At 42.5% G+C, this 12,797-nt stretch overlaps 1 protein-coding gene across 1 annotated transcript in view; it reads right to left on the reverse strand.

The window, feature by feature from the left end:
- The window catches only part of PLEKHH1 (pleckstrin homology domain containing, family H (with MyTH4 domain) member 1), a 79,191-nt gene that overhangs the window by 22,183 nt on the left and 44,211 nt on the right, over positions 1 to 12,797 (reverse strand). Inside the window, exons 4-6 of the mRNA XM_006873051.1 lie at positions 5,258 to 5,341; positions 3,199 to 3,280; positions 2,295 to 3,052 (exon numbers count right to left, since the gene is read on the reverse strand). Of these exons, the coding sequence (XP_006873113.1) occupies positions 2,295 to 3,052; positions 3,199 to 3,280; positions 5,258 to 5,341 (924 nt within the window). The remainder of the gene's footprint in view (positions 1 to 2,294; positions 3,053 to 3,198; positions 3,281 to 5,257; positions 5,342 to 12,797) is intronic.

The raw sequence follows: 12,797 nt of genomic DNA on the forward strand, positions 1-12,797 counted from the left end.
AAATTAATTTAAGGAGGGGCCCTGCTATGGGGGAGGGAAATTCCTTTGGTCATCAGGTTGTGCCATGTCTATGGAGGGCAGACAAGTTGGGTCCCAGTAGTAAGACTAGGTATAAAGAGGATGATTCCTGCCAGGAGCAGGCATGGAATTCAACCAAGGATAAGCCTCTAACTTCACACAGGAAATGAAACTGAAGCCTGAGGGATTTAAGTTCAACAAACATGGGACTGTTTAACAAAAACGGTTATCTAATGCTTAACTCACAAGTTTGCTTTGAGAACCAGTAGATAAAAGACTGCAAACTGTAAACTGAGAGACACCTTCTTGGAATTCTCAGTCTTCTTGTTCCCCCCAGATGGTTTATGTTCCTTTGGCTCTGGCCACTCTGATTTCCTGTCTCCCTCAGAGTGTTCCAGCCCAGGGACTTCAAAAGAAGCTGGCACTGTACCTTGTTTTTCTTAGGAGCAAGTTACAAAGAAGATTGCAAACATGAGAAAAATTCTCCTTAAAGTGGTTTATCTGATTCCTGGGTCCCTAGGGCCTAGCTGAGAGCACTGAGGGTCTGGCAGGAGACCTGAAGCCCCTCAACACCTCATTCCCCAGGGATTAGCTGTTTATGTGTGAAAATGTCATCCGAGGTTATTTTATATATTTATTCTTAGTTATCATCTCTCTCACACACACTTCTATAATAACCATTCACAGACATACACAGAGACAATGTATAGGCAGAACATGGTGGTGGTGTGCCATGGAGTCGGTTCCGACTCATAGCAACCCTGCCCGGGGTTACGAGGCTGTAAAACTTTACAGGAACAGAAAACTTCATCTTTCTCCCTCGGAATGGCTGGTAGTTTTGAACAGTTGACCTTGAGGTTAGCAGCCTGATTCATAACCACTATGCTACACAGAACTACTATTAACCATCATGGTAGCAAACCAGTTGCCATCAAGTCCACTGTGACTCGTGCTGATCCCTTATGTGTCCGATTAGAAATATGCTCCATAGAGTTTTCAGTGGCTGATATTTTGGAAGCAGATCATCAGGCATTTCTTTTAAGGTCCCTCTGGGTAGACTTGAACCTACAACCTTTTGGTTAGCAGCTGAGCATGTTAACTGTTTTCACCACTCGGGAATTCTTTGTAAAAGGGAAGGTGGGAGTAGTAGCACCTAACTCCTCATCCAAGTACTGAGTCTTTCCCATGAGCCAGGTTTTCCTAAGCACCATTATCTCATCTCATCCCCACTACTGACCTGAGAAATGCTACTCACTCCTCCCCCTGCCCAATTTTTATTTTAACTTCTCTGGTAGCGTAGTGGTTACGAATCGGGCTGCGAACCTTAAGGTCAGCGGTTCGAAACTACCAGCCGCTCCGCGGGAGAAAGATGAGGCTTTCTACTCCCGTAAGGATTTACACCCTCGGAAACCCTGTACAGGGTCGCTATGGGTCGGAACCGACTCGACGGCACTTAACAACAACAACAACAACAACCAGGAAGATGCTAGACACAAGTGAAGAGAACAGTATGGGGAAACACCCCATGGACCCATCGCTCAGCTTCTACAAAGATTCATTCATAAGCAGTCTTGCTCATTTGTATCCCCGCCCCCCGTCTCTGTGATTCTGAGGCAGTAGAACCTTTATCTACTATTACAGGTAAGGGGACTAATGCTCCAAAACAATGGAAAAGAGCCAACACACACATGCTGTTTACTGTGATTCAGGCACCATTTCAAGTATTTTATTAAATAGTGTTAAATGTTATCAAGTCGGTTCCAACTCACAGTGACCCCGAATAGTGTTTCCAAGGAGCAGCTGGTGGGTTTGAACTGCCCACCTGTGGTTAGCAATCCAGTGCTTATCTTACAGTACCACACTAAGATTCCATTTAATTTTATGAAACATTTCATCCTCACGACAACCCTAGGAGTAGATGCTATTGTTTCCTTTCTACATATAGAGAAACGGAAGCACAGAGGTCCAGTAATATGCCCAGGATCCCACAGTTGGCACTTACACCCTAGTTGTTTGGCTCAGGGACCTGTGTTCTTAGCAGTCACACTGTGTCACTGCAAAATGAACATGAGAAAATGTGCAGCTTGGTTCATGGCACACAGCTCAGGAAATGACAGCCAGCTCCCATATATGTCATTTTGAACCCTGTCTGTGGCTCTGGCTCCATGTGGTCCAGGTAGACTGTGGCAGCGGCTTTCCAGAGCCGTGTGAGAATGGCAGCCTCCACCAGGCGTGCTTAATGAACAGTACTCACGTACACTGACGAAGCCTCTTACCCAGGATGGAAACCGATGCAGGGGTGGTGTGGGCGGTTTGTTCCTCAGCTCTGCCTCCCCGAGGTCAGCTCTGGGGATCTTCGGGCTCTCCTGCCTCTCCTTCCCTTCTAGGGGTGGCTCTTCCATCTCCATCTTCTCCAGTGCCTCCCGGCACTCAGCTTCAGTCTTCACCTTGAGGAGGCTGGAGGGGTGCAGGGCTGAGACAGCACCAATCTCAATGCTCACCATATGGTCAAAGCAGCCAGAGCCCACCTGGGGCTGGCTGTGGTGCCGCTTGGTCAGCTGGATGCTGTCCCTGGGGATGCTAGAAGTCTGTGCCTTTGGAAGGGTCTGGCTGCTGCCAGGGCCACCTTCTCTGATGGAGTGCTTTGTCCCAGGGTGCATCCTGCCCTCAGTGCTGACCAGGCCCTCATCCCATGAAGCAGAACCCTCCCCAAGGGTGAGAGGCTTCACACACAGCGGGCTGGTAGGGTCCTCTCTTCCCAGATGAGCCTGAGGAGTCCTGGCCTCTGCTCTTTCCCCAGAGTAGACCAGGCTGGAACCAGAGACCTCCAAGGGGCTCCCACCTCCAGGCGCAGGGTCCTTGTTCTGCAGGGCACCTGAAGGAGATGTAGGCATGGTTACCTTCAGGGAACCCTCAAGCTGGGGACCACAGTCTTGCCTGATTGGCTGGTTTCTAGGCCCTTCAGTAACAGCATCCTGTTCTGGGGTTTCCTGGGGAACCACCAACAACTTCCCCAAAGATGCCACCTGAAGAGCTGTGGTTGGGGCAGAAGTAGATATTTGAGAAAATCAAGGGGTGCCTCAATTCAGCTGTGACCCTATCATACATACCTGCAGACCCCAAAAAACACACAGGCACATTCCAAAGTATAAACACACATACATACACATGCCGGCCTACCTTCCAGCGCATCTTGAAGAACTCCCATCTGTTCCATCAGGCGCTGATTACAGCTTTTCAGGTGCTGATTCTCTGTCTCAAGCTGGGCAAAATTAAAAATGAACATACAGAGCACGCAGCCTACAGGTTCAGATACAGAATTCAAATGAAGATTAAAAGCCCAAGTCTCTGAAAAACAGCTGGTGTGCCACCAATCTGGTGCCAACCCTCCTGAAAGCACTGACCTCCTCTCTTCTTCTGTGCTAACTGGGTTGGGTTGGGATGGAATTCTATTTGGTAGGCCCTGCACTTTCTTTACTAGTTACTTTCAACTTTTTTCACTGTGAAATACAACACACAGAAAAATGCATACTGCATCAATAAATCGCTTCCCAAAAGATTCTGAAATTGATACCCATGTGAACCACTACGCAAGTTAAAAAATACGAATTTGGCAGCACCAAAGAAACCCCACCTCCCCATAACTTGTTGTTAGTTGCCATTGAGTGGCAACCTCGCATACAACAAAACAAAATGCTGCCATCCTCACCATCACTGGGATGTTTGAGTCCTTTGTTGTGGGTACTGGGTCACCTGTCTCATTGAAGGGTTCCTTTGTTTCCACTAACTGTCTTTTCTAGATTTTGGTCATTCTTGATGATGTATCTAAAGCAAGTAGGCCAAAGAGTCACCATCCTTTCTTCTAAGGAACATTTTCTTGTTTTTTTTTTTTAAAAGACTGATTTAGTTTTTACTCTGGCAGGTCATAGCATAGTCAATATTCTTTGCCAACACTACAATTTAAATTCAGCAATCTTGTCTTCCTTTATCATTGCCTAGACTTTGCATGCATACGAGGTAACTGAAAAGACCTTAGTCATCAAAATGGCATCTCTACTTTTTAAAACTCTAAAGAGGTCTTTCCACAGCAGATTTGCCCAATGCCAGTGTGTCACTTGGTTTCTTGATTGTTGATCCAAGTATAATGAAATTGTTCACAACTTTGATTTCTTCCTTTATCATGATGTCAGTCCAGTTGTGAGGATTTTCATTTTCATGTTCAGGTGTTCCTCCCTACTTGCCCCTTCCCAACAGACATTCCTTCATCTTCATCCTCCCGAAAGGTAAGCACTCTTCTAAGTTGATCATACTTGTTTCCTTGTTTTCTTTTGGGTTTGCCATGTCAGTATGCATCCGTACACACACTGATTTAATTGTGCCTGGTTTTGAACTTAATATAGTATGTATGAGGAGACTCCAAAAAGTTTGTGGGAAAAAATGGAATGAAAAGATTATGAAATTTTCCCATGAACTTTTGTGAAGTACCTTGGCTTATTTTGCTCAACACAGCAGCTATACAGAGATCAATTCTTGTTGTTGCATTGGCTCACCACCCCATCCCTCAGCCTTTTTTTTTTTTTTTAACATCCTAGTTATTGAAAATGTTTTAGAGAATTTATGCTCCTATTAGAGCATCCTAATGACTGGACTTTGTGTCTTATACCCATTAATCCTATTGTTGTCTAGATGATTCAATTTATAGCAGCCCCATGGGAAAGTACAGACAGAGTAGAACTGCCCCCATGTAATTTTTTTTCCTTCATACTATTTTCTTGAATTTTTGGAGACAATTCCCATAGCAAGTTAAGTTCGCATTTGAGAATTTCTACACAAATTGTTCAGTGACATTAGTTACATTTATCAGGTATCGTATCTTCCAGCCCTGAGTTTCCCAGGTAAAGATGTGACGAGCTGTTGAACTATGAAAGTGAATGCGGAAGACTAAGGATAAAGTGGAGATAGGATTGATAAGGACTGTGTGTGGCCCTTAAAAGACACGGATGGAGGCTTTTCAGAAGTGAGACTCATTGCTTCTCTCCAAACTTAAAACAAAACACAACACTAACCAGGAGCTCAAAGGAAACTCAACCAAGGCAAAAGGAAGGGAAAGTTCCTGCAATTGAGCTGAATGCAGGATAAATGAACAAATTACACAGTCAACAGGCAGAAAAACTCTAGAACAGCAGTGGCCCCAGGCACAACCCCATTCCAGGGCTCCCAAGCTGAGTACTTGACTCACCCCAGCCAATTTTAGTGTGATCCATTCCTTGATCTTTGCAGCTTTTTCTTGAACTATTTTTGCTTCCTCAGCTCTCATCTGCTTCTGTAAGGAAAAGAGGGTCTTTAGTTAATGACAGCAGTTACTGGTATAGTGCAGATTGGAGGTAGGAGCACAGCAAGGAAGCACCAAGAGACTGAATCCAGGTGGTTCATGAGAAAAGTATGACAACAGTATGCTGCTATAAGGTAAAAAAGCCAGACACAAAAAGCTGCCTTGTATGAGTCCACTGATATGAAACCCATCAAGACAGAAAGCAGGCTGCTGGTTGCCAGGGATTTGAAGTTGGGGGGAATAGACGGTGACTAGTTAATGGGTCAGGGTTTCTTTTTTGTGGAGGGAGGGTGGTGAGAAGAATGTTTAGGAACTATATAGAAATGGTGATTGTATAACACTGTGAATGTGCTAAATGCCACTGAATTGTTTACTTTAAAATGGTTAACTTTATGCTGTGTGATTTTTAACTTCAACTGAAGAAAAAACAACAAAAAAGACTAACAAATCTTTATCCTAACTGTGTGATCAAAACAACAACATAAAAGAAGCCCTTAAAATTAAAGGGCCAGCCGGGAAAGATCTGCAACATAAACAACATACAAAGAGTTTATTTGAGATGAAGCATCCAATAAATATGGAGTCCTGAAATGGCGCTGTAGGATAAGTACTGAACTGCTAACCATAGGTCAGCAGTTCAAACCCACCAGCTGTTCCTTAGAAACCCTGTATAGGGTTGCTATGAGTTGGAATCTACTCGATGGCATTTAATAACAAGAATAATCCAATAAATAAATGCAGAGAATATGAACAGGAAATCAACTGAAAAAGAAATAAAGGCAAAGAAACCATGGAAAAGCTGTTCAAAATTTGAAGAATGCAGATAAAAGCAAGACACCATCATCCTCTTTCAGATTAATACAATTTTTAAAAAGTTTGATATTATCCCAAATTGCCAAAAAGTTTGGGAAACAATACTTAAATTGGCAAAGGCTTTCTTGAGGTGGAGTGGTATAAATGGTTAACACATTCAGCAGCTATCCGAAAAGTTGAAGGTTCGAGCCCACCCAGGAGCACCTCCAAAGTAAGGCGTGGTGATCTACTTCTGAAAACTCAGTCATTGAAGCTCTCGCTACGAAGCACAGTTAACTTTGATGCACAGAGGACTGCCACAAATGGGAATCACTTTGACAAAACTTTTTTTTATTTTTTTAGTGGGGAGCAATTTGATGGTATCTGTCAACATTTTAATTGTACATACCATGGCCCTAACAAATCCACAGTCTGTTGCAATATTATCTGATAAAGCAAAACAAAACAAAACCTCAAATCTGGAAATAGCCTCAGTAACGGCATAACAAACATGGTTTGTTGTTGTTGTTAGGTGCCATCGAGTTGAAACTGACTCATAATGACCTTATGCACAGCAGAATGAAACAGTGCCCAGTCCTGGGCCAACCTCACTATTGTTGCCACGCTTGAGCTCATTGATGCTGCCACTTTGCCAATCCATTTCGCTGGGGGTCTTCCTCTTTTTCTCTGACCCTCCACCTTACCAAACATGATCTTCTTATTCAGCAACTGGTCCCTCCTGACAATATGTCTGAAGTATGAGAGATGACGTTTGGCCATCCTGCCCTCCAAGGAGCACTCTGGCTGCACTTCTTACAACACAGATCTGTTGGTTCTTTTGGCAGCCCATGGCACTTTCAATATTCTTCTCTAACACCATAACTCTAAAGCATCAATTCTTCTACGGTCTTCCTTATTCACTGTCCAGCTTTTGCATGTATATGAGGTTACTGAAAATACCATGGCTTGGGTCAGGCGTACCTTAGTCCTCAAGCTGACATCTTTGCTCTTCAAAACTTTAAAGAGATCTTGAGCAGCAGATTTGCCTAACGCAATCTGTCCTTTGATCTCTTGACTGCTGCTTCCATGAGTGTTGATAGTTGATCCAAGAAGAACAAAGTGCTTGACAACTTCAATCTTTTCTCCATTGATAAGAATGTTGTTTATTAGTCCAGTGATGAGGATTTCTATTTTCTTTACCTTGAGATGCAATCCATACTGAAGGCTGTGCTCTTTGATCTTCATCAGTTAAGTATTTTAAGTCCTCTTTACTTTCAGCAAGCAAGGTTGTATCATCTGCATACTGTTACATTGCAGTCTTCCTCCAATCCTGATGCCATGTTTTTCTTCATAGAACCCAGCCTCTCGGCTTATTTGCTCAGCATACAGGTTGAATAAGTATGGTGAAAGAAATACAACGCTGTCACACACCTTTCTTAATTTTAAACCATTCAATGTTCCCATGTTCTGCTCGAACAACTGCCTCTTGGTCCAAGTATAGATTCCTCATGAGCACAATTAAGCGTTCCGGAATACTCGATATTGTCCACAGCTTCTCATAATCCACACAGTCGAAAGCCTTTGTGAAGTCAATAAATCACAGGTAAACATCTTTCTGGTGTTCTCTGCATTCAGCCAAGATCCATCGGACATCAGCAAATGATATCCCTCGTTCCACGGCCTCTTCTGAATCCAGCTTGAACCTCTGGAAGTTCTCTGTCAGTGTATGCTTGCAGCCATTTCTGTATTACCTTTAGTAAAACTTTACTCACATGGGATATCAAAGAGATTGTCCAATGATTTCCGCATTCTGTTGGGTCACCTCTCTTTGAAACAGGCACAAATATAGATCTCTTCTGTCGAGGTCCAGCCTCGACAAGGAAGTGTGGGTGTCACGAAGAAGGGAGATCTGGCGGAGAAAGGGATAGAGAAAGAGAGAGACGAAATATATACAAAAAAGACAGACACACAGATATGATACAAGCTGGCAGGTAGGCAGATCTGCAAACATAGCATTGCACCCAGAACTCACTCTACCTCAGTCTTTTATTCTCTTTTTTTAGGGATGGATTTGTTACAAAGGAAGGAGGTAATTCACAAAGGGAGGATGTAATTCTTTAGATAAGACAGGATACAGAACTGAAATGTGATTAATTATTCAAAACAGGACATAATGATTTACAGGAACAACTTTTAAAATATTTTCATAGTTTTTCTTAACAATCTAACATTTTTATTTTTACAGAAAAAAGGTTGAATCAAGCAGTTATATATTAACTTTTAGGCTTAAATGATCTAGAGCAGCGAGGTGGGGTTTCTTAAGGATACTTAACATAAAGCAAGGTTCCTGAAAGGAGCCAAGCTGTCTCTGTACACTTTGCAAACTTTTTTGTTTGTGAGCAAGATCTCAGGCACTGGGCTTCATTTATCTACATCTAAAATGCTACATTGTTCTTAATGATCACATTCCTATATACTTTCAGGAGGAAGGAGAGCATCTGAGTTAAACTGATTATATTCAGAGGCCGTTTAATGGGGCTGCCACTATTATCCTCTAATCCAACATTCCCAAAATTTACCATTCCAATTTATTTACAAACCTTGGGTAGTTTTTCTCTAAAAACCTTTTCTCATATTCTCAATATACCTGTTCCTGGCCTTTCTGAATTATCTGAGGAAACTTATACTGCCTTGGCTCTAAAAAAGGGTTGGTTTCAAACCCATTATTGTTCATGGATATCAAACGTAACTGAATAATCAAATAAGGAGCAGTTCTGACATTCATCCCAGGTGGCTATCGCTTGTTCCTCAGAAAGATTTGTTCCCAGGACTCCACGCACTGCCAACACAGTGAAGGCATTAAGAGAGGCATTGTAAAAGAAACCATTTTCTCAGAAGCTATAACTACTGGAGTTAGAAGCATAGAATGAACAATATTAGGACCAAAGAAAATTATACAGAGGTAGCCAACCAGTGAGTTCGCAAAAACCAATGAACCCGGGACGTCAGGAGGTCACTTCCTTTGGCCCTCAGGGTCCATGGCTCGCTATCCTGAGGATGGCCTTGGAATTGGATTTTCGTCCATGTCACAGGGCCACTGATCAACCCAGGGTCTGTGTATCCTGTCCCCAGCACTTTTCCAATCAGTCAGCCAGATAGTTGTCTTCCAAATTTCTTGGCAGAGATGAGTGAGTGCCTCCAGTGCTGAAAGATTTCAATTTTTATTCCATCAATTCCTGGTGCCTTGTTCTTTGCCAATTCCTTCAATGCACCTTGGACTTCTTCCTTCAGTATTATTGGCTCTTGATCATATGCTACCTCTTGAAACAGTTGTACAACCACATAATGGAATGGTATGCTTCAGTACATGGAAAATATTCACAATGAACAGTAGCTAACAGTGAAGAGTGGAAATAAAGACTGGGGATGATTAAAATGTTTACTTGTCTTTTACAACCTTCTAATCTTTTTGTATTTTTTATCATAAACATAAATTACTTTTTTTAAAGTTAAAAAACACAATATGAAGCTGACAGCACACTAACTGGGATTTACCCAGAAATAATTAAAAGAGTGTACGATGACTGAAAAGGAGAATTTTATATCTATAAAACAGCAACCTATAATAGAAAGGAAGTCTGGGAATTAGGGAGTTTGCATGCTTGTCTGCTAACCTAAAGGTTGAAGGTTCAAATCTACTCGGGTATGTTGGAAGAAAGGCCTGGTGATGGCAAATAAACCATTGAAAACCTATGGAGAACAGTTCTACGCTGACACACATAGGTTTGTCATCAGTTGGAATCCACTCTACAGCAAGTGGGCTGAACTTTGGAGCTTTGACCCGCTCTCTGAAGCTTATTTTCTGGGGGCATTAGTCAAGAAACCCAACTCCTCTGGCCCTGCACTGTCTTGCGGGGCTGTTTGGAAGAGAAAGTGAGAGAAAGGACACAGCACAGTGGCTGACACATTGGTAATCAACCAGCTCTCAATTAGTTCTAGTGTCCTGATCTTAAAGGCCCAGAGACCATGGCACATACTGAGTAGTTTAGAGGACAATAATGACTTTGGTTATACGTATAGGGAAAACTTGTCTGATAAGTGCAAGATGTCAGGCTATGCTCAAACAAGAGTCAGGTTCTCAGTCATTCAGAACTGAAAGACCCCTAAATTATATTTGGTTCAGCAGTTGGCAAGTTATTGGGTCAAATCTAGCCATTGCCTGTTTTTGTAAATAAAGTTGTAATACAGTCATGTGCATTCATTTACATATTATCTATGTCTAATTTTACTCTATGAGGTCAGAACCGAATAGCTGTGTGGCTGCAAGCTAAATGACCCCTTAAACAAAAAAGTGTGTGAATCCTACTGTATCACCAGATAAAGAGGGTATCAAACTAGGGGATGCCCTCTTTATCTGGTGATACAGTAGATGAAACTGAGGCCAAAGGGTGAAGTGACTTTCCTCTGTTAAGTTACTGGCCCAGCTGGGAGTAAAACCAGGTCTTTGTGCAAGTGTTCTTTCTATTATGATCTGGATCTATGTATTATTCATGTAAAATGACGCTGTCAGCCCTAAGAAATCTTGTTGTTGTTGTTAAGTGCCATCGAGTCAGTTCCGACCCATAGCGACCCTGTACAGGGTTTCCGAGGGTGTAAATCTTTACGGGAGTAGAAAGCCTCATCTTTCTCCTGCAGAGCGGCTGGTAGTTTCGAACCGCTGACCTTAAGGTTCGCAGCCCGATTCATAACCACTATGCTACCAGAGCTCAGGAGTCATTTTGCTCACCAATTCCCAGGACACTTTCATTTCTAACTATGAACCACTCAAACAAGTATCTCTAGAAATCAAGGGAAATTTGACTATGGATTCCTAATATTCAAAAATACATCTTCCCACCATTTTTCAGGGATAGTGTGTCCCAGATGGCATACAGAGGCATGGTCCACAAGGGAAATGTCTAGTAAATGTTGATGAGTGCTGAAGATTTTCCTGGGATGGTGAGAAGGTACTACCCAGATTAGTTGGGACCAGCTCTTCACAGAGAATACACAAGTGGAAATGAAAACTTTGTGGGGTGTTTCACTGGAAGTGACAGAGTTCTGAAAACAGGGAAGTTTGGTGTAGGCAAGGCCAATGGCAGAAAGATGGGACAGAAAGGGGATTGAATTGTCTCCCCACCCTTATATCTGTAGTTAAAATCCCATTTGGAAATGGAGTCTTTATTATGTTATGAAATCATATTAGTGTAGGCTAGTCTTATGGCAATCTATTTTGACTTGTAAAAGAGATGAAACCAGCAAGTAAGACAGCAGGGATGGAGAAGAGAGATGCCACACCACATGAAGATTACCAAAGTGCCAAGAAGCTGAAGGGACAGGACCTTCCCCAGAGCTGGTGCCCTGAATTTGAGCTTCAACCTTCTAAACGTTAGGTGAGAAAATAAAAGTCCGTTCTTAAAGCCACCCACCTGTCGTATTTTTGTTGTTGTTAAGTGTTGTCCAGTTGGTTCTGACTCATAGTGACACTATATCAGGTTTCAAAAGCCTCACCTTTCTCCCGAGGAATGGCTGGTGGGCTCAAACCACCAACCTTGTGGTTCACAGTCCAGTGCATATCTTATGGAGTCACCAGGCTTTCAGAAAACTAATATAGATGGAGTTAATCAGACTGTAAAGGGAAGGAGGTTGGGCAAAGGAAACCAGCAGGAGGATATACCAGATGCCTTCATGTTCCAGATTGAGGGGCAAAGGTACTAACAGTGGTTGAAAATGCTGGGCAGTGGCCTCTCATGTGCTCGGGTCAGACAGGGAGGCCCCAGTCTTCAGAGATAGCAGCAGTTTTGGTCTTTGCCTACTCAGGTTCACTGAGAAACTTTGGTCAACCAGCTGACCAAGAATGACTGTCCAGCTCTGTACTGGTCTGATCATATTACAAATTCTCACCACACAGCCAACTGATTTTCAACAAAGTACCTAAGTATATTGCATTGGGAGGAGATGGTCTCTTCAAAAGATGGTGCTAGTAGAATTTGGAAGAGATATGCAAAAGACTGAAACAAGACCTCTACCTTACACTTTACACAAAAACCAACTCAGCATGGATTAAAGACCTAAATGTGAATCCCAAAATTACAAAGGCCATCAATGAAAAAATAGGGACAAATGTGAGCACTCTAATACAGGGCATATGTACAGACTACCTTTGGAACTTACACAAACAAAAATAGACAAAATAGATTAATGGGATATATTAAAATTGAATACTTATGTGCATCAAAAGGCTTCATCAAGAGAGTAAAAAGGGAGCCCACAAAATGGGAATAAATCTTTTGCAATGGCACATCAGACAAGGGACTCATTTCCAAAATATATAGGAACCTACGATACCTCTACAAGAAAAGGAAAAATAACCCAATTAAGAAATGGGCACAGGACATGAACAGACACTTCACCAAGGAGGATATCTGGGCAACCAACAAACATATGAAGAAATGTTCATGGTCACTAACCATTTGTTGTTATTGTTGTTAAGTACCGTGGAGTCAGTTCCGACTCATAGTGACCCTGCATAGGGTTTCCGAGACTATAGATCTTTACGGGAGCAGAAAGCCTCATCTTTCTTCCATGGAATGTCTGGTAGTTTCAAACTGCTGAC

Source organism: Chrysochloris asiatica, unplaced genomic scaffold, assembly GCF_000296735.1.
Source record: "Chrysochloris asiatica unplaced genomic scaffold, ChrAsi1.0 scaffold00221, whole genome shotgun sequence".
Lineage (NCBI taxonomy): Eukaryota > Metazoa > Chordata > Mammalia > Afrosoricida > Chrysochloridae > Chrysochloris > Chrysochloris asiatica.